General features: G+C 39.9%; 1 protein-coding gene across 3 annotated transcripts; it reads right to left on the bottom strand.

Annotated features, from left to right (window-relative positions):
• Positions 1-12269: 12269 nt before the first annotated feature.
• Positions 12270-16912, bottom strand: LOC132633995 (CDGSH iron-sulfur domain-containing protein NEET-like). 3 transcript variants are annotated; one of them, XM_060350334.1, is made up of 3 exons: positions 16654-16912; positions 14821-14942; positions 12270-12387 (listed from the first exon to the last, which is right to left on the bottom strand). In XM_060350334.1, exons 1-2 carry the CDS (start codon positions 16836-16838, stop codon positions 14840-14842), a joined length of 288 nt encoding a protein of 95 aa, XP_060206317.1. In that variant the 5' UTR covers positions 16839-16912; the 3' UTR covers positions 12270-12387; positions 14821-14839. The 3 variants fall into 3 exon arrangements, with proteins under 3 accessions (XP_060206317.1, XP_060206316.1, XP_060206315.1); XM_060350333.1 differs by lacking the exon at positions 12270-12387 and adding an exon at positions 12735-13031; XM_060350332.1 differs by lacking the exon at positions 12270-12387 and having other exon boundaries at positions 14556-14942; positions 16654-16911.
• Positions 16913-20725: the final 3813 nt, after the last annotated feature.

Genomic DNA, 20725 nt, shown 5'->3' with positions numbered 1-20725 from the left:
ATATATATAGAGAATTCATGATCATAAAATCATACCATCGGATTCATGCCATAGAAAGAAAGGACTAGCCTCACATACCTCTTACGTTTAACTAAGCTATCGTTCGCTTGTTCTCCTCCAATGTCACGTTTCTACCTTCAAGAGAGAATTCGCATTAACGTTAGTTAATCGACTATAATAACGCGCTACTATTTCTAGGGAAATTGGGCAGCATTTTATTTGTTTATACTACCTTTCCCATGTTCTATATCAACTCCCAAACATTCATACCGACATTCACAATATGGCAACAACAATCATCATTTGTATACATTTTTCACGATTCACCATTTCTCTTCAATTTCTCCACAATTTATGGTTATAGCTCATTATCGCGTTTTCTCATATTTAATACTTATTTCATGGTCTAAACGTCATTTATAACACATTCGTAATCATAACACACCAACATTCATGATTCCATCCAACTACCATTCAACCATGACACTATTCACTCATTTATGACCCATTTTCTATGTCTTTCTACAATTCAAGTGTCTTAGCCTTCCAATACCTTAAACAACATGGTATGGTCATGAAACTTACCTTAGATGATGGTTGAACAAGCCTTGATTGGAAATATTCTTCTAGCACCAAAACCCTACTTCACCTCTTATGGGATTTCTTGGTTTGGATGACTTTTACTTAGGTTTCATGCACTTGTTTTCATGGATTTGGTGTTATTGATCATGGATTTCCTTTGATTTTCTTGTAGATGAGTGATGGAGAATATTCTAGAGGGTTCTTGACTTGTGGAGAGTGGGAATGAAGTAAAATGAAATGAAAAAGGGTCCCTTATATTGAATTAAAAGCTGGCCCGATCAACTTATACGGACCAACATACGGTCCGTATATTTTTTACTGACCGTATGTTTGGTCCAGAATGTGCTGCCCCTCTTGACCAATTATACGGCCTAACATACGGCCAGTATAATTTATACGGTCCGTATGTTGGGTCGTAAAATACCCGGTGGTTCCGTTTTCGTTCTCGTCGACTCGTTTGATCTCCAATCCTTATGGAACCTTCTTGACACTTATTTAGCACCTCAATACCAATCTAATGGACGTTATCACTCGTCTCCAAGTCATCATTATGCCACCATTAACTCGTCGCTCGAAATTCTTACCCGACACGCAACATATCCTTTACTTTCTTTACCAAACTTCTTCCTTTTGGTCAAATGACTTCGAATCTCGATTAAGATCATCAAATTATATTTCTCACTTATCCAAATCATCATATACCTCGTGTTCCTTGCTAGCCTATTCACTGTACGCTAACGGGGAATTTTCCAAGGTGTAACATTTTTTACTTTTTTTCGATCTTGTTAGCTCACTTTTGATCTGAAAGGACTGTTGACACACTTCTCGAGGTGTTTGAATTTGATTTGGGTGACTTTTGGTAAAATTGGGCTTTAGGCGAATAAGAGTTGACTCAAAGTTGATATTTAGGTAAATGAATTTTTTTTCAAAAATCTGTCGATTCTGAGAGGTTCGAATGGTCTTTTAGAACTTGTACGTATATTTGGTTCGATTCCCAATGAACCCGGGTGTATTTCGGGACTTGGGTTGGAAAATTGAATTTGAGGTATCGGGGGTTGACTTGATCAACGAGATCTCCGTTAGGAATTTTGAGGCCACGACTGCGTTCATAGCATATTTTTATGTATTTTTGCATATTTGGTATATGAGCAGATAGTCTCGAGAGATAGTCAGAAATTCGGGGGGAGAAGGTGAAATCTTAGGATTTTCTGGTGTCTGGTGCTCGGTTTAGAGGCACCAGCACCGCTGCAGCGGTACCGCTATAGCAGTCACCTTTCCGCAGAAGCGTCCAGCGTGATTTTGGACATGACCATTGTTGTCACGACTCAGCTGGCGGGCCATAACGTACCCAGAGTTTACCCATCAAGCACCACTTAACATACTTCTCATATTCATAACTGGGTGGACCACATGGCTTACTCAAAAATATCGTAATCCATAAGGGCATAAGCTCAAAGATAAAACACATCTACATAAACATCATAAACTATGCCATATGTACAAGCCGACAAGGCTGCAAAAAAGGTATACAAGACAAGAACTAATGGGGTTACAGAACGTCTGGCCATACACATTTGTCTACGAGCCTCTACAAAGAGTACAAAACATCATAAGAATGCGACAGGACCGCGCCATGCCCATATGTACACAAAAGAATAATACCGGCTAAGCTGTAGCTTCAGGACAAATGGAGCTCTCCTGAAAAGTCGCTAAGGAAGCACCTAAGGATCTGATCCGTCTCCCTGCCTACCTGCGGGCATAAACGTAGTGTCCACGAGCAAAAAGACGTCAGTACGAATAATGTACTGAGTATGTAAGGCATGAGTAACAGCATATCATAACGTACCCACTACAGTGGTGTGCACATCCACGTGCCATACCCGGCCGACTATAGCGCAGTTCGGTGTGAGAAAATACACACATATAGATAAAGCATGCATGAGAGCCCAAATAAAAGCTATAAATCTATCGGAGTGACGTAAGGTCGGTAAACCTCCGATTGTCATTAACTATCATCAAGGGCATATCTTACCTTGAAGGAACAATAACCATAAGATGAGATCAACATCAATGAATAAGATCAACAACCATAAGATGAGATCAATAATCACAAGATAAGAACAATAATCATGGGACAATTATCAACAATATCATAAGAAACTCAAAAACTATAAGCTTTGGTATCTTTAGAAAGAAATTCATCATTGTCATCATAAAGAGCATTTTTCAATAATATCGTAAGAATCATGGGAATCATAAGCTTCTAGCAACTTTAGGAATAAGGATATTATGGATATTGTGTGAGGATTTTTAACAAAAGAATCATGTCTTAAGAAAGAAAAGGTTAGCCATAACATACCTTTACAACTCCTTAATTACTCAACGTTCTCCTCCCAAGTTTGCAAATCTACATTCAAGAGGGTTCATACTAAGATTAAGTCTTGCAAACACTCTTAAGTTCAACTAGAGTAACTAAGGAACTAACAAAATTTGGGCAGCACTTCCACTATATTGTCTATTTTCATCAATTACCAAAACAACTCCCAAACAACAACAATAACACTAACAACTCCATATCTAAGGAATTATATACAATTTAGACCCATAACCTTCCAAAACTTCCTTCCAAATTTTGCTCATAACCAATAATTATGACACAATGCTCCATAACCTTTCCTACCGCAATTTCCTTCACTCTTATGGCTTACTAATCTCCAAATCAACTCATTATAAGGAGTAAAGAGAACATAATATACCTCAATCTTGGAGAACCCTAGATCCCTAACTTTGTTTCAACCCAAAACTACCATAAAGATTAACTTAGGAGCAAAGAGCTTCATCACCCATGGACTAACTTAGGGTTTCAAAGCTCGATTCTTACTCGAATTTGGCTTAAGAAGGGTATGGATATACAGAGAGGGTAGAGAGAGCTTGAAGGGTCTATAAATTTTTTATTTTTGGTGTAATAAATGATCCAAGTCGTGGCCCTTTAATATATATAGGAGAGAGAATTTTCATCGCCTATAGTTCGACGGCAGGGTTGACAGTCCGTCGACCTATCGATGGCTCATCAACTCGCCACCATCGAAGTGCGACAGCCTCTGAAACTCGCAGAGTTTTTCGATAGTGGGGTTGACAGTTAGTCGACCAGTCGACGATCCGTCGAGTTGACCGTCAAGTTGCTCTGCTGCAAGACTCAGATTTTTCTAGTTTATTTCGCCTCCAATATTCTGATACTTACGGTACACAACTTGAACTCCCGCATGTGTGGAATAATCATGTAGAATATATTATAACCTTGGAAACAACCTCACTTGCTAGCTTCACGTCAAGTATCTTACGGCGAAACACAGTATGTGAAATACGGGGTATAAATTTCTCCCACCTTAAAAACATTTTTCCCCGAATGTTAAACTCTTAGGGGTTCTATAAAAATTTCGCCAAAATTTCCCTTGTAACTATATCACCGTCATCATGTCACAGCAACCCAAAATATGCAATGCCTCACAAGGATACAACAACAACAATAATGGCCCCACACTACCAAGAAATCATTAAAAGAAAGCATTACGGACCTGAAGATAATGATGTCTCTGTCTGAAATTTCTCTGGAAGTGGAACAAATGGTGATGCCCGGACTTCATATCTTTCTCAGCTTCCCAAGTAATTTCTTCCTTATTATTATTTCTCCATAAAACTTTAACTGAAGCTACATTTTTTGTCCTTAATCTCCGAACCTTTCTTTATAGGATAGCAATGGAAACCTCCTCATAATCTAATTGCTCGGTAATCTGAACATCGTCTACAAGTTTAACTTTGGAAGGATCTCCAATACATTTGAAGTATCGATACATGGAAAACTGGGTGATCTGTCTCCAACTAGAGGTAGATCTAGCTCATACGCTACTTGGCCCACTTTGCGTACAATCTTGTATGGTCCGATGTATAAAGGGCTAAGCTTGCCCTTTTTACCAAATCTCATCACAATAGGCGATACCTTCAAGAATACCCAGTCATTGATTTAGAACTATAAATCTCGTCGGCAATTATCTGCATAAGACTTCTGGCGACTCTGAGCTATCAACAATCGGTTCCTGAATAAGCTTAACTTTCTCTACTGCTTGCTGATCAAGTCTGGCCCTACTAATTTAGTATCCCCACTTCGAACTATCCGATTGGTGATTTACACTTTTTCCTACATAAAGCTTCATATGAGGCCATCTGAATACTGGAATGATAACTATTGTTGTATGCAAACTCAATAAGTGGCAAATGATCATCCCAATTGCCACTAAAGTCTAACACACATGCTCTTAACATATCTTCGAGAGTCTGAATAGTGCGCTCGGCTTGTCTATCTGTCTGGGGGTGAAATGTTGTACTAAGACTCATCTGAGTCCCCAATCCATCTTAGAAAGACCTCCAGAAATTTGCTATAAATTGCGCATCCCTATCGGAGATAATGGATATCGGGACACCATAGAGTCGTACTATCTCTCTGATATAAAGCTTTGCATAATCTTTAGCTGAGTACGTAGTTCTGACAAGCAGAAAATGAGCTGACTTTGTGACACTGTCCACAATCACCCACATCGAGTGATGCTTACGCTAAGAACGAGGTAAGCCTATAATGAAATCCATATTAATCACTTCCCATTTCCAAGTCGGAATCTCCATAGCTTGTAGCAATCCTCCAGGCTTCTAATGCTCAATCTTTACCTGTTGACAGTTAGGACACTGAGTTACGAATTTTGCTATGTCATTCTTCATTCAATCCCACCAATAAATTGACTTGTCACGACCCATTTAGCCTAGGCCGTGTGGGCACTTACCTCGTACCTCGGTAAGCCAACCCTCATCCCAACAACAAACAAATACAGAATATTGAAGAACACTGAGTAGCGAATATGACAGGCACGTAAGTCTCACGATATATATATATAAATAGTCAGTAGTAAAAGTGCGGAACACAGTGAATACCCCTAGGGTCTAGTCTGAACAATACAAGAGAATCTAGGGAGAATAATACAATCTGAAAGTACTAATACAAAATATCTATATCTCTGGAATAAAAGAAAGACATATAATAGGAAAGTCTTCAAGGCAGCGGACGCCATGCTCACTCTGGAAACTCAAGTGGAAGCTGAAGAGTCGATCAACCACGGGTCAGAGTAGTAGATCCGACCTGATACTCTACATTCATACAAGAATGTAGCTAGTGCAGGTCTATACAAACAACAGTATTGGTAGGCATCATCGGCCGACTAAGGATTGTTAACACAATTCAGAAAATAAGCAAATAAACCAACCAAGCGTGAGACAATATAATCGTAACTGAGTATCTGTCATCACCTAAGCATCTAAACCCAAATATGCCAAGTCTGAGTATATCCGATCCAATCCAATCACCACAATAGAATCATCACAATCCAATAATCATAACCCAATAATTACAACATCTCAATCAAGTCATAATGCAATGCAGTGCAATAATAGTATGAATGTAATGCGATGCCATGCCATGCAAATGAGGTGTACACATATACTCCGGACGAAAATATCGACGTCTTGGTAGCACAACCCAGCGTGACTCGCGAAGTCTAAGTGCCACCCGTCTTGGATCTTTGCCCAATAGACAGACGAGACCCTTGCTAATTGCTCACAGGGGGAGTCTCACCGGCACCACCCTGGGAGACCCGCGGAGTCCATGCACTAACAACGACTCTGAATAACATCGGAAACGGCCGTGCAACAACTATGCCTGAAATAACTCGTCGAACATCGGCCACCTCACAGTCACTCAAGTAAAAGAGTCTGTCAAATATCAGTTTCACTCAATCAATGATTCCGGAATTGAACCTCGGACATTGGCCTTCTCACAATCACTCAAGCAAAAAAGTTCATCAAAATATCAGTTTCATATAATCAATGATTCCGGAATGGATCTTCAGATATCCGCCTTTTCAAAATCACTCAAGTAAAAGAGTTTATCAAATATTAGTTTCGCTCAATCAACGGTACCGGATCATCACCGGGTATCGGCCATGCATAATGAATATAAGAGAATGCGTGCAATGCATATGTCAATCATCAACAATCAAGTTCAATATCACAAGTACCACAACGGGATACGCCAACAATGTATCACATCACAAAACCAACAGTGGGTATGCCAACATATATCAATAAGTCAAGTACCAACAATGGGTACGCCAACAATATATTCCAGTATAAATACCACAAGGGTTATGTCAATTCTATCCAAATGAAGACGACAAACAGAAGTCGATATTTACCAATTACACATGACATTAAACCAACACAATCGAACAATCAACACACACGTAACGGGATGGCTAGTCCCAACACACATCAGGGCCCAACCTAAGGCAATATCCATCCCAAATTCATACTCGAAGGTTCACATGTTGTCTCCGACATTATACTCTAAATATATGATTCACTATACGAAGTCTCACCAAAGGTAAACCATAACCTACCTGGACTGCCGAACAACAACACCAACAAGTCACTCTTTTGCCTTGTCCTTCTGCTGAAGCTTAGAACCAAAGTAGTCTAAGCATAATTGAATACTATATTAAAAATCATGAAGAATGATACTAATATTGCTATGATATCAATTAGGTCAACTTTAACCCTAGAATTTGGGGAAATGGGCCCGCAAGGGCAAAACGGAAAATTCGGGGGCAAAATACCAAATTAGGTACTAGGTGATCATAACCCAACCACTAATTGTTGATTTAACTCAAGGGTTGGTCTAAATCCGATTCCAAGAAGAAACCCCCAAATTGGGTACAAACCCTAAGTCTCCAAAGCGAAATTCAACGTTAATAGTGGAAAATACGTGATTAATAAGCTTAGACTAGTCATTATCTAACATGAACATCACCAATTTATCATCAATAATCTAGGGAGATGTTCTTCCAAAACCCTCTCTCAAATTCCATCTCTAAGGGATTGTTAAAGGGAAGGGGAAAATCTAAGATGATTGTGATTAAGGAAGAATAAAGGATTTGGCAAGTTTTACCTCCAAGAATTTCTTCAAATTATCTCCAAGAACAGTTTCCCCAAGCTCAAATATCGAGATGAGAAATAATGAGGGTCTAGGACTTATTTAAGACACATTTAATGAAAAATCACCACCCGTCACCGCTGTAATGGTACCTGGACTGCCCCAGCGGCACCACCCCAGCGACCACCTGGCCGCTTCAGCGGTAATGGCTAAAAGTCATTGACTGCTCCAGCGGCAGGGTGACCGCTCCAGCGGTGCTGGTGCCGCCAAAGCAGGCACTAGACACCAGAAACTTAAGCCAAGATTTCATTTCGATTCGATTTTTGACTAATTCCCGAGGCCATCTGCTCACATACCAGACACATAGTGCCACATAAAAATGCGCTACGAAAACTCCTGCGGCCTCAAAATTCTCAACGGAGGTCTCGTTGACCGAGTCAACCACCGGTGCCTTAATTCCAAATTTCACTCCCAAGTCCCAAAATGCACACAAGTGCATTGGGAACCGAACCAAACACACACAAGTTCTAAACAACCATCCGGCCCTCTCAAAACTGACCGAATTCTGAAAGAGGTTCATTTGCCCAAAAGTCAACTTTGGGTCAACCATTTTTCACTTTAAACCTATACTTTCATCAAAGTTGCCCAAATCCGACCTAGACACCTCAAAAAGCGTGTCAACGGTCCTCTCGAGTCAAAAGTGAGCTAATCAATGCTTAAGAACGAGCAAAAACGTCAAAAAACCTATAATGACCAAATGGGTCGTTACATCAGATACCAATTGAACCGTTGCTCGTCCTCGAGCAAAGTACAGAAGGGAAGTAGGGAAATACCTGAATTAGTAAACAGTTGGGGATATCGGCTATACATATCGAACTCAGTCTCCCGGGTAGCGTCCTCAACAGGACGGTGCTTCCACTGCACCTTCACAGAAGTAAATCTCCTTTGACCTCATCTTTCGAACCTGCATATCTATGATCGCGATAGGCTCCTCCTCATAAGTCAAATTCTCATCAAGCAGTATAGAATTCCAATGGACAATGTATGTACCATCGCCATGGCATTTCTTCGGCATCGAAACATGAAAGACCGGATGAACTCCCGCTAATCCTGGCGATAATGCTAACTCATAAGCTGCATCGCCGATACAGTCCACAATCTCGAACGGACAATTGTACCTAGGGCTCAACTTATCCACCTTACCAAACCTCATAACACCCTTCATAGGTGAAACTTTCAATAAAACCTGGTCACCAATAGCAAACTTCAAATCCCAGACCTTCCGGTCCGCATACATCTTCTGGCGACTCTAGCTACCACGAGCCTGGCCTGAATAACTCTCATTCTATCAAGGGACTCTCTCAATAGATCCGTGCTCCTAGGTCGAGCCTCTAACCCATTGAACCAACCAGTAGGAGATTTACACCTCCTACCATATAAGTCCTCAAAAAACGCCATACCAATACTCGAATGATAACTATTATTGTATGCAAACTCTACAAAGGGAAAGTACTGATCCCAGTGACCACCAAAGTCAATAACACATGCTCTCAACATGTCCTCGAGCACCTGAATGGTCCGCTCGGACTGGCTGTCGGTCTGGGGATGAAAGGTTGTACTAAATTCCAATCGGGAACCCAACTCCTCATGAAATGCTCTCTAAAATCAGAAAGGGAAGATAGTACCCCGATCAGCTACAACAGAAATAGGAATCCCATGTAATCTCATAATATCCCGAATATACATCTTGGCTAACTTCTCCGCGGTATAGGAAACCTAAACCGGAACAAAGTGAGCGGACTTAGTCAACCGATCCATTATCACCCAAATAGAATAAAACTTGTCAAGGGTCTTTGGAAGGCTCGTGACAAAATCCATAGTAATCCTCTCCCACTTCCACTCGGGAATGGGCATCCTCTGAAGCACCCCACAGGGTCGCTGGTGCTCAAACTTTACTTACTGACAATTTCCACACTTAGCCACAAAATCAACTATATGTCTCTTCATACGACACCACCAATAGTGTTGTCTCAAGTCACGGTACATCTTAGTCGCTCCTGGATGAATGGAATAGCGAGAGCCATGGACCTCAGATAAAATCAACTGAATCAGATCACCAACATGAGGAATACACACGTGTCCTCTAATTCTCAGTATGCCTTCAAAATCAATCACGGCTTCCTTGGCCTCACCCTTCGAAACCCTATCTCGGATCTTGCTCAACTGAGCATCCTCAAACTGATGAGCCTTGATCCTATCCAATAATGATGACCTCGCCTGTATGCAAGCCAAAATCCTGCCCGGGGCTAAAATATCAAGATGGACGAAACTGTTGGCCAGAGTCTAAACCTTCATGGCCAACGGACACTCGAAAACAATCAATCGAGCCAAATTTCCCATACTAATTACCTTGCGAGTCAAGGCATCAGCCACCACATTGGCTTTACCAGGGTGATAAAAAATAGATATGTCATAGTCCTTCATGAGCTCCATCCATCAGCGCTGCCTGGATTAAGATATCTCTGGGTAAATACATCCTGACGGCTACGGTCATCGATAAAAACCTTGCAATGAACACCGTATAAGTAATGCCTCCAAAGCTTCAAGGAGAAAACTACGGCCAATAACTCCAAATCATGGGTAAGGTAATTTTTCTCGTGAACTTTCAACTGACAGGAAGCATAAGCTATCACTCTGCCCTCCTGTATCAACACCGCGCCCAAACCCATACGGGAACCATCAAAGTAGACAGCGAAGTCCCTGCCCTCCACAGGTAAGGCTAGGATCAGGGCTGTAGTCAAAAGAAGCTTGAGCTTTTGGAAACTCTCCTCACAATCATCCGTCCACTGGAAGGGAACATCCTTCTGATTCAATCTGGTCAAGGATGAAGCAATGGCAGCAAAACCCTTCGCAAAGCGAAGGTAATAACTAGCCAAACCCACAAAACTACGAATCTCGATAAGTGTAGTGGGCCTCGCCCAACCCCTCACAGCCTCAATCTTCTGTGGATCAACCATAATCCCCTCCTTGGACACCACATAGCCCAAGAAAGCCACAGATTCCAACCAGAACTCACACTTGGAAAATTTAGCAAACAAGCTATGCTTCTTCAACAATCCAAGAACGGTACGAAGATGGCTCTCATGCTCCTCCCTACTCTTGGAATACACCAAGATGTCATCAATAAACACAATCACAAAAGAATCAAGGAACAACCTAAAAATGCCATTCATCAAAGTCATAAATGCAGCCGGGGCATTGGTAAGCCCAAAAGACATCACTAAAAACTCATAGTGGCCATATCTCATCCGAAATGTTATCTTCAGAATATCCTCCACCCTAATTTTCAACTGGTGATAGCTGGAACGCAAATCAATCTTCAAAAACACTGAAGCACCCTGAAGCTGATCAAACAGATCATCAATATGAGGCATAGGGCAATTATTCCGGATAGTGACCTTGTTCAACTAATAGTAATCAATACATATCCACATGGTCCCATCTTTCTTCTTCACAAATAACACTGGGGCACCCCAAGAGAGACGCTCGGTCTAATAAACCCCTTGCTCAATAGATCCTGCAATTGTTCCTTAAGCTCACTCAACTCGGCAGGTACCATCCGATATGGTGGGATGGAAATGGGATGAGTGTCCGGGTCCACGTCGATACAGAAATCAATGTAGCGATCGGCTGGCATACCCAGCAAATCCGATAAAAATACCTCTGCGAACTCGCTCACAATAGGGATAGACTCAAAGGGTGTAGGTGCAACAGTCGTATCACGAACATGCGCTAAATACGCTAAACACCCCTTACTTACTAACTTCTTCGCCCGAAGGAAAGAAATAATCTTCTTCGGAGTGGGACTAGGAGTACCTCTCCACTGAAGCCTAGGAATGCCCAGCATGGCTAAAATAATTGTCTTGGCGTGACAGTCCAAGATCGCATGATAAGGAGAGAGCCAAGACATACCCAATAGAATATCAAAGTCCACCATATCCAGAATCTTCAAATCTACCCAAGTGTCAAACCCCATAAAAGTAACTAAACAAGACCGGTAGACTCGATCAACAACGACAGAATCTCCGACCGAAGTAGACACATGAACAGGTATATCTATGCTATCACATGGCAAATCCCAGCCAAAGGCATGAAATGCAGATACATATGAATAAGTGGATTTAGGATCAAATAACAAAGATGTTGCTCTATGACGGACATAAATGGTACCTAAGATCACAGCATCTGAGGCCTCTGCCTCGGGCCTAGCTGCCCTAGCCCTCGCGACCTCAACTCTCACTGCACAATCAACAATGGCCTGAAATGAGGCGCCCTCGGCCTTCAGCCGGATACAGGGTAGCTGGAGAGGACCATTCAGCCCGCTAATGAACCACCGGATCCTACCAACCTCCGTCGGAATCAAGCAACTGGCATGCCCTCCAAACGGAGGTCTAGGAACTGCCTCTGACGCTCGTCTCTCCGTGACCGAGGTACGTATATCTCTAGTAACACCCCATAGAACTGCTCCTAAGTAAGTGGACGTGCATTTGCTGGCCTGCTGGCAAGGTAGTCTCTCCACCATGACCTCGCCCCACCGCTGAGTCGAAAGGTAACATACCTAACTCTGAGGGTATCTGTAATCCCTGCTGCATGGAGTAACGCGTGCGTGATCACAATGAACTCGTATACATTCTCGTCTGGTGCACCCGTAAAAATCGGTGGGATCAACCTCATGTAATCCTCTGTGTTGGCATGTCGCAAATCCTCACCATCTGTGAAGGAAGAGATAAGAGTCAGATACCAATTTGATCTTCCCAGATACCAATTCAAATATAGTAGCACGATGGAAAGAAAGCAAGCTAGATTTCCTAAATGTCCCATAGCCTCCTGCAGATAAGTACGGAGCTCATCGTACCGATCTACGAGACTCTACTAGACATGCTTTTGTATTAAAGACCGGGTAACCTAGGGCTCTGATACCAACTTGTCACGGCCCATTTAGCCTAGGCCGTGCGGGTACTTACCTTCCCATCTCGGTAAGTGAACCCTCATCCCAACAACGAACCAATACATAATATTGAAGAAAACTAATTAGCAGAAATAAATAGTACGTAAGTCTCAAGATATACATAGATAGGCAGTAGTCAAAGTGCGGAAGACAGTGAATAGCCCTAGGGTCTAGTCTGAATAATACAAGAGCGTATATGGAGAATAATACAATCTGGAAGTACTAATACATAATATCTATGCCTCTAGAATAAAATCAAGACATATAATAGGAAAGTCTTCAAGGTCAGCGGATGCCATGCTCACCCTGGAAACTCGAGTTGAAGCTGAAGAGTCGATCAGCCACGGGTCAGAGTAGTAGATCCGACTTGGTGCTCTAAATTCATAAAAGAATATAGCTAGTGCAGGTCTGTACAAACAACAGTACTGGTAGGCATCATCGGCCGACTAAGGATTGTTAACACAATTCAGAAAATAAGCAAATAAACCAACCAAGCATGAGACAATATAATCGTAACCGAGTATCCGTCATCACCTATGTAAGCATCTAAACCCAAATATGCCAAGTCTGAGTATATCCGATCCAATCCAATCACCACAATAGAATCATCATAATCCAATCATCATAACCCAATCATCAAAACATCTCAATCAAGTCATAATGCAATGCAGTGCAATAATGGTATGAATGCAATGCGATGTCATGCCATGCAAATGAGGTGTACATATGTTCTCCGGACGGAAATATCGACGTCTCGGTAGCACAACCTACCGTGCCTCGCGAAGTCTAAGTGCCACCCATCCCGGATCTTTGCCCAACCGACAGACGGGACCCTGGCTAATTGCTCACAGGGGGAGTCTCACCGGCACCACCCTGGGGGACCCGCGAAGTCCGTGCACTAACAACGATTCCAAGATAATATTGGAATCGGCCAGGAAACAACGATGCCCGAAATAACTCGTCGAACATCGGCCATCTCACAGTTACTCAAGTAAAAGAGTCTGTCAAATATCAGTTTCACTCAATCAACGATTCCAGAATTGAACCTCAGACATCGGCCTTCTCAGAATCACTCAAGTAAAAGAGTTTATCAAAATATCAGTTTTATATAATCAACGATTCCGAAATGGATCTTTGAACATCGGCCTTTTCACAATCACTCAAGTAAAAGAGTTTATCAAATATCAGTTTCGCTCATTGATGACAAACGGTTTAATGAATTGGAAATTAGACTCGTAGACCTTTAATTTGGTGAGAGGATGGCCCCGTAACTCCAAGTATATTGGGAGGAAAGCTCAGTGACATCAGACCCAAATTTCAGAAAACTTATGACGTAACTTGCAATAACTTTTGCCGGCTTTTTATTTTACAACTTGCTTGACTTCAACACTTAACATATGACTATTATTTGATTCAAATACCTCATAACATAACCTTCTTATTATGTCAAGCACTCCTTGTCTTACCCCTAAACTACGGGTTATAACAATCCCAACTTGCCGACTTCCGACGAAACTTATTTTCTTCGATTAAATTAACCTCTAATCCATCTGATACTTACTAAATATGGTTTTAATCACTTATAAACTTAAGAATGGCCTTACTCTCCGAGCTTAATCCAACCAACTTACAATGCACTTTAACGTATGAAAATGTGGGATGTAACATATTGATCCACTTACGACACATTCTAACATCAAAGTACAAGGTGTAACACTTCAAGAGTTTGCAAACTCACACGATGCCACAGCCATTTAGGTATAGTTTAGTAGGGTGTATTAGGTAGAATATTTCTAGTATAAAATTTTAGTGCAATGTTTGGTTGCAAATTTAAGTTTAGAACAACTATTATCAGTATTGCTTTTTTATATAAGTCATCCACCCAAACTTTCACCTCCGTGTTGGTCGGGGGTTCGGCATGGGCCCTGCCATGTTTATTGATTGAAAAAATAAGATTACCATTGGGAAAGGATCATAAACATGCACCTCCATCACTAGGATGATCTTATTACCAATAGTACTTATACACTTTATTCAGTAGTATTCTTATACATAGTAAATTATCTGACATTCACAATACCAGTTTTATTCTAATGCTTATACACCTTATTCAGTACATTATGCAATGCATGTTATTTTTAATACAATAATGCAACCAATCGATAAGAAATAATGTCATCAGAACTTGTTTTCATACCAAACGAGCCCTTACTGGCTTACTGCTTCTTCATGAGCAGGGGTCCAACATTATCTCCAGTTTCCTCATTGTGCTTTACGTGGCTTCCATCACATCGAGGAAAAGTCTTAGCCCTCCAACACCTGCACACAAAAATCTCCCACTTACTAAAACTACTACCTTCTAAATTCTATTTGAAATCTGATTCTGCTTCAAGTTTCTAGCAAGAGTTCCAAAATCAATAAGAAGGAAATCCACCCAATAATATATAGGGAGAGATCTATGACTCTGTTCACCAGTTCAACGATCAGTAAATGTAGATAACAGATGGTCCTCCTAACTTCACATTCTCTAACTAATTAATAAAAGAAAAGGGACAGGGAGATGGGAGAGGATTTGACCAAAATCATCCTTATTGTATCAACTAAACTTCTATTACATCCTCATACTATCCCATTTAACCTTAAACATCCCCTGAGTTTATAAAACTTAACCAAAAACATCCCTCCGTTAACTTTTCATCCATTTCTAACTATGCTTTCTTCTCTCATGCACTTAATCCCAGCTTTTTGAGACAGTAACAAAAGTTATCAGTAAGTGTATTCCCCTGTAGATAGAACAAAGAATTCAACCAAATGGCAAGAGTCACAACCTGTAGTTATCAGTTTCTTTTCAGCATGGAGCCCACTCCCTTGAGACTCTTAGGCTTACAATTTTCAATCAATGACGGACATGAAACAAATTCAACTAAAGAAACTCACATTGGACATGTATACTGGCAATTAAGCTCGGCTCATGATCTCGTTCGAGTTATATTTCTCCCATCTCCATTATAAGAATAGAACTAACTAACTGTTGAAAATATAAGGCGGACCCTTAATAATATCATAGGGCATAAAGGGAATAGAAGAGGGAGATAAACATTTTGCTCAACATATCATTTTCAAGAATTCCACTCTTTCATAATAACATTTCAATGGAGTTCATATAAGTGCTAAAGGATAATTGTAGAAGTAAAATTTCTAAATAGTTTCCCACACATACTATGAACTTTTCCATATTGAAATCATCAAATCCATGCACCTTGATTTTCAAATATCCATACGAATAACACCAAACATATGAACCTAGACATTTAAAATTTTAAGTTTACTAGTTTCAACACTAATTATGAGTTAAACAGATGGAGAAACTCAAGGTTTTTTGGGTTCTCAGACAAATGTTTGTATCCGTTACAAGATATTTATGAGATGTTGAAAATGTGTTTTGCTTTACATTCAATAAATGATATTCTTTTCAATAGTCACTTTATATTTTATCACTCCATACAATCTGGTATAGCATCATATGTGATTAAGCACTATTAACGTAATACAATGAAAAAAGTACAATAAAATGTTTGATTATAATAAGGGTAACTTTTGTGTTGTAACACATGTAGTGTTGTTTTACGTTAACTCGTATAAGTAATATGAGAACTACTACATAATTTGCGCAGGTCATATGAATACGGAAACTAAAATATGCAATCAAACACCTGACTATTAAGGATTTAATACTGAATTATTTTCAATAACATGGATAACCAAACAAGAAGTCACTCTGCACAAGAGTAATATAAATATATACTAATAAATTAGTCGGAAAATGGTCCAAATGCATTTAAAGTATGCGGAGTTCATCAAATTTACCCTCCGTTAATAATTTAGCCCAAAAATGCTATACCGTTACTTAACTAGGGAAAAAAATAATCTTATTTCACATAAAACTTAATGGAAGACTAATAAGGATGCACAAGAGTAATATAGTAAATTAATTATGAACATGTATAAAACAAAAAAGAAAAAAGGGGACCTGCAGTAAGCAGTTTGAGGCTTAGAGAGATCAGTGACATCAATAGAGTGCACCAATTTTGGTTTGTCCTTCTTAATATTTGGGTTTACAGTTTCAGCACGAACCACCATCATACGCCTGGGCCTCACCGTCAATGAAGCTAATGCGAACCCACCTTCAATTCTGCTAGTAGTAATTGACGCCATTCATAATTTTTTTTTTCTTTCTGTTATTTGGGAGCCCAATTAACTTATGACTTGATTGCAATGTGAAGTGTAAATAAACAAGGAACGTGTGGCGACCACGGTCCTCTTTGTGATGTTCCCTTTTGCATTCATCGTCTTTGATTTCTCCTCCAAATTAAATTTTGTCATTTCTATTGAATGGGGAAAAAGGAAATTAGAATGGAATTTGCTTTCCTTTTGTGTCTCTTCTGACTTTTGTTTTTACTCGATTTAAGTTTTCTTCAGAAAAGTTTTACTTACTCTAACAACCGTTTGGACATGATTTGAAATCAGATTGGTTTGAAGTTGAAGTTTTGTTTGAACATACAATTTGATTTCTTAATTTAGTACTTTTTTTCATAAACATGAAAACACCACAAGTTGTGAAAACTATCAAAACTTTCTCAATTCTTATACAATCTTACCAAACAAGTGTTGGAGATGAAGACTCCATTAACATTACAAAGAAGAAGTTGTCCTCGTTTGTATCGACTTCAAGAAGGAAACATGATATTAAGGATATTGGGATCCTAAATGGCATTGGGCCTTCCACTACGAAAATGAATTTCAACAAGCGGCCCAGTTCTTTGCTTCTCAACAGCCCAATTTCAGAATACACTCAATATACAAATTCAGATTGTATACCTACTAAACTTTGTACTTAGATTTTCTATTATGTCCTTTTATACATTGTAAAAGAATAAAATTAGTTATGGTACAGTCAATGATGTATAGGCCAACTATATAATTTATTAGGATAGAGCTTTCCTTTTCATTCCATTTACTTGTATATATACCTGAATGCAACAAAAGAAATACACATAGAAATTTTCTCATTGCATTTTCTTTTAAATTCCTACATGGTATCAGAGCAATAAGGAAAATTTTCCTTCTGATTCTGTTCTTGTCTTTTTATTTTGTTATCTGTATTTTCCAGCCTTTACCATGACTGGAAATGTAACTCGCACCACTTAAGGTAATACTTCAGAGCAGTCTATGAATAACACTGTTGGTGACATCTCTAATCCACATTATGTTCACCCATCTAATTCACCAGGCATGCAGCTGGTGAATTCAGTCTTCGATGGTAAAGGTTATGCTGGTTGGAGTAGAGCTATCATCATAACATTATTATCCAAGAACAAACTTGGACTAATAGATGGTAATCTCACCGAACCAAACTCATCATCTGCACAACACCAATCTTGGTGTAGGTGCAATGATATGGTCATATCATGGATTCTAAATTCCCTTTCAAAAGACATTGCACAATCTGTCCAATATTCCAAAACTGCAAGAGAAAGATGGAAAGATTTAGCAGTGAGATTTGGACATGCAATGGTGCTCAGTTATACCAACTACAAAAGGAACTTAGTAATGCAGTACAAGGATATAGTGACTGTCACAACCCAATTTAGCTAAGTCATGCAGGCACTTACCTTTTCCACCTCGATAAGCGAACCTTCAACCCAACGATAGTAAAAACGTAAATAAATATTTAAATAAGCGGAAGAGAATAAATCATGTAAGTCTAACAATAATAATATAGAGCAAGTGTGAAATAAGAAAATACACCCAGAGTCTGGTCTAATCCATACAAGAACATCTAGCTAGAAGTATACAAGTCTGGAATATCAATAATAAATCAAGTCTGAATATGTCTCAGAATGGAAAATAAGACATAGATAAAGTAGAATCTTCACGGAAGTGGACATCTCGTGCTCACCCTATAGACTCTAAACAAATCTCGGAATGACTATCAGCCACGAGAAACAGAAGTAGATCCAACCTGGAATTCTGCATTCATAAAAGAATGCAGCAAGTACAGGTCAATGCAAAACCACAGTAGTGGTAGGTATCATAGGCCGACTAATTTTAGCTAACATAACCTAAACAATAAAGTAAGATAAGCAGATAAATCAACAAGTATAAGTCAACACAAATCAGAAAGCAAGTACACGTCGTCACCTAGGTTGTAGCATCTAAACCCAAATGTGCCAAGTCTCAATATATTCAATCCGAATCCAAATAACACAAGTAAATCACCAGATCATCACAATATAAGCCATAATGCAATGCAATGCAATAATGTATGCAATGCAATGTTGTGTACACATGTACTCCGGACGGAAGTATCGACATCTCTATAGCACAACCCATAGGGGACTCGCGAAGTCCATGTACCACTCGTTTCGGATCTTTGCCCAGCGGTCGAACGACACTCTGGATCTTTGCCCACAGAGGATCATCATCGGCACAACCCATGGAGGACCCGCGGAGTCCATGTACCACTCGTTTCGGATCTTTGCCCACGGAGGATCTTTATCAAATCATATCATATAATATCACATCACCTGGAACCATTTCCCATGGGCATTTCAAAAAATTTCTCTTATAGATACCACAAATCTCTCATAAATCAGTTCCAAATCATTTCCATCATGTATGAATGCATAATGCTAAATCAATGCAATAAAGCCAATGAATATGCTATGGAAGCCACAACACTATAAGCCCTATCAAGACTTATATAAATAACCTCAACAGAAAGCATGATCTCATTATCAACAGTCTGATCAATATCACAAGTACCAAGCATGGGTACGCCAATAATATCATGAAAAGGCTACACAAGCCATATAGAACTCTATCCTTGTATCAAACGTCAAAAAGTAAGATACTACAATATCATGAAAGGTATAACAATAGTCTCCAATATCTACTATCACCACGTGGCATCGAGCCAACAACAATAGAACAAATCAAGTCACAACACAACGGGGTGGCTAACCCCAATCACACAATAGTGCCCAACCTAAGATAATATACAACTCAACTTCATACCTGAAGGTTTACACGCTTTCTCCGACAATATCATCTAAATATATGCTTCACTAAACAAAGTTTCACCATAGGGTAAGTCGTAACCTACCTGGAAGGCCGAACAACAATAACACCGACAATCACTCCTTAACCTTTCCTTTCCGCTGAGCCTCGAAATCAAGAAGTCTAAGCATATTCGAATCATGGAATTAGAATCAAGAAGAACATCAAAACCAACCCTACTTCTATCAAGACCCGAATCCCCAACCTATGGAATGGGGTGAAATTAGGGATCTAAAGGTCCCAACATGATATTAAACCTCTAGATGATCAATTCCCATCATTAGCAAGCTAGAATAATCAACAATTCACTCTAATTCGGATTTTAGGCAAAACCCCCAAATTTAGGTATAAACCCTAACTTCTAAATCCACAAATTAGCCTCTAATTAGGAAAAAGTTATGAAATAAGGGTTCTAATCATCAATTCAATGCTTATTGAAGCTAACCCAACCAACAAATCATGATTTATAAGCCTAGATAAAATATCCATTAAACCCACTTTAATCTTCATCACTTAATGAACTAACAAGAAAAGGGATTCTAAGATGATTAGGAATAATGGAATAGCAAAGAGATTAGAAGGACTTACCACCAAGAATCCTCTAGAATTGCTCCCAAGAGCTCAATTTTCGGAATAGAAATAAATGAGGGACTAAGGACTTTTAACACTTCCTTTAATGAACTAACTGCCTGTCACCTGCTTCCGCAACAAGATTGCCGCTCTAGTGGTGCCACCCCAGCTATCCCATGACCGCTGTAGCGGTCATGCCTAAATGGCACAGACCGCTTCAGTGGCAAGGTGACCGCTATAACGGTACCGCTCGCGGTGCTGGTGCCGCAGACACCAGAAAAATTCCTAAGTTTCACAACTCAACCCGACTTTCTGACTAACTCCCGAGGTCATCTGCTCACAAACCATATATACAGACACACATAAAAACACACTACGAACGCACCCGTGGCCTCGAAATTCCCAACGGAGGT

The sequence above is a fragment of the Lycium barbarum genome, chromosome 3 (genome assembly GCF_019175385.1).
Source record: "Lycium barbarum isolate Lr01 chromosome 3, ASM1917538v2, whole genome shotgun sequence".
Classification (NCBI taxonomy): domain Eukaryota; kingdom Viridiplantae; phylum Streptophyta; class Magnoliopsida; order Solanales; family Solanaceae; genus Lycium; species Lycium barbarum.
The sequence above is the reverse complement of the archived record's forward strand: the minus strand, read 5'-3'. Positions and strand labels throughout refer to the sequence as shown.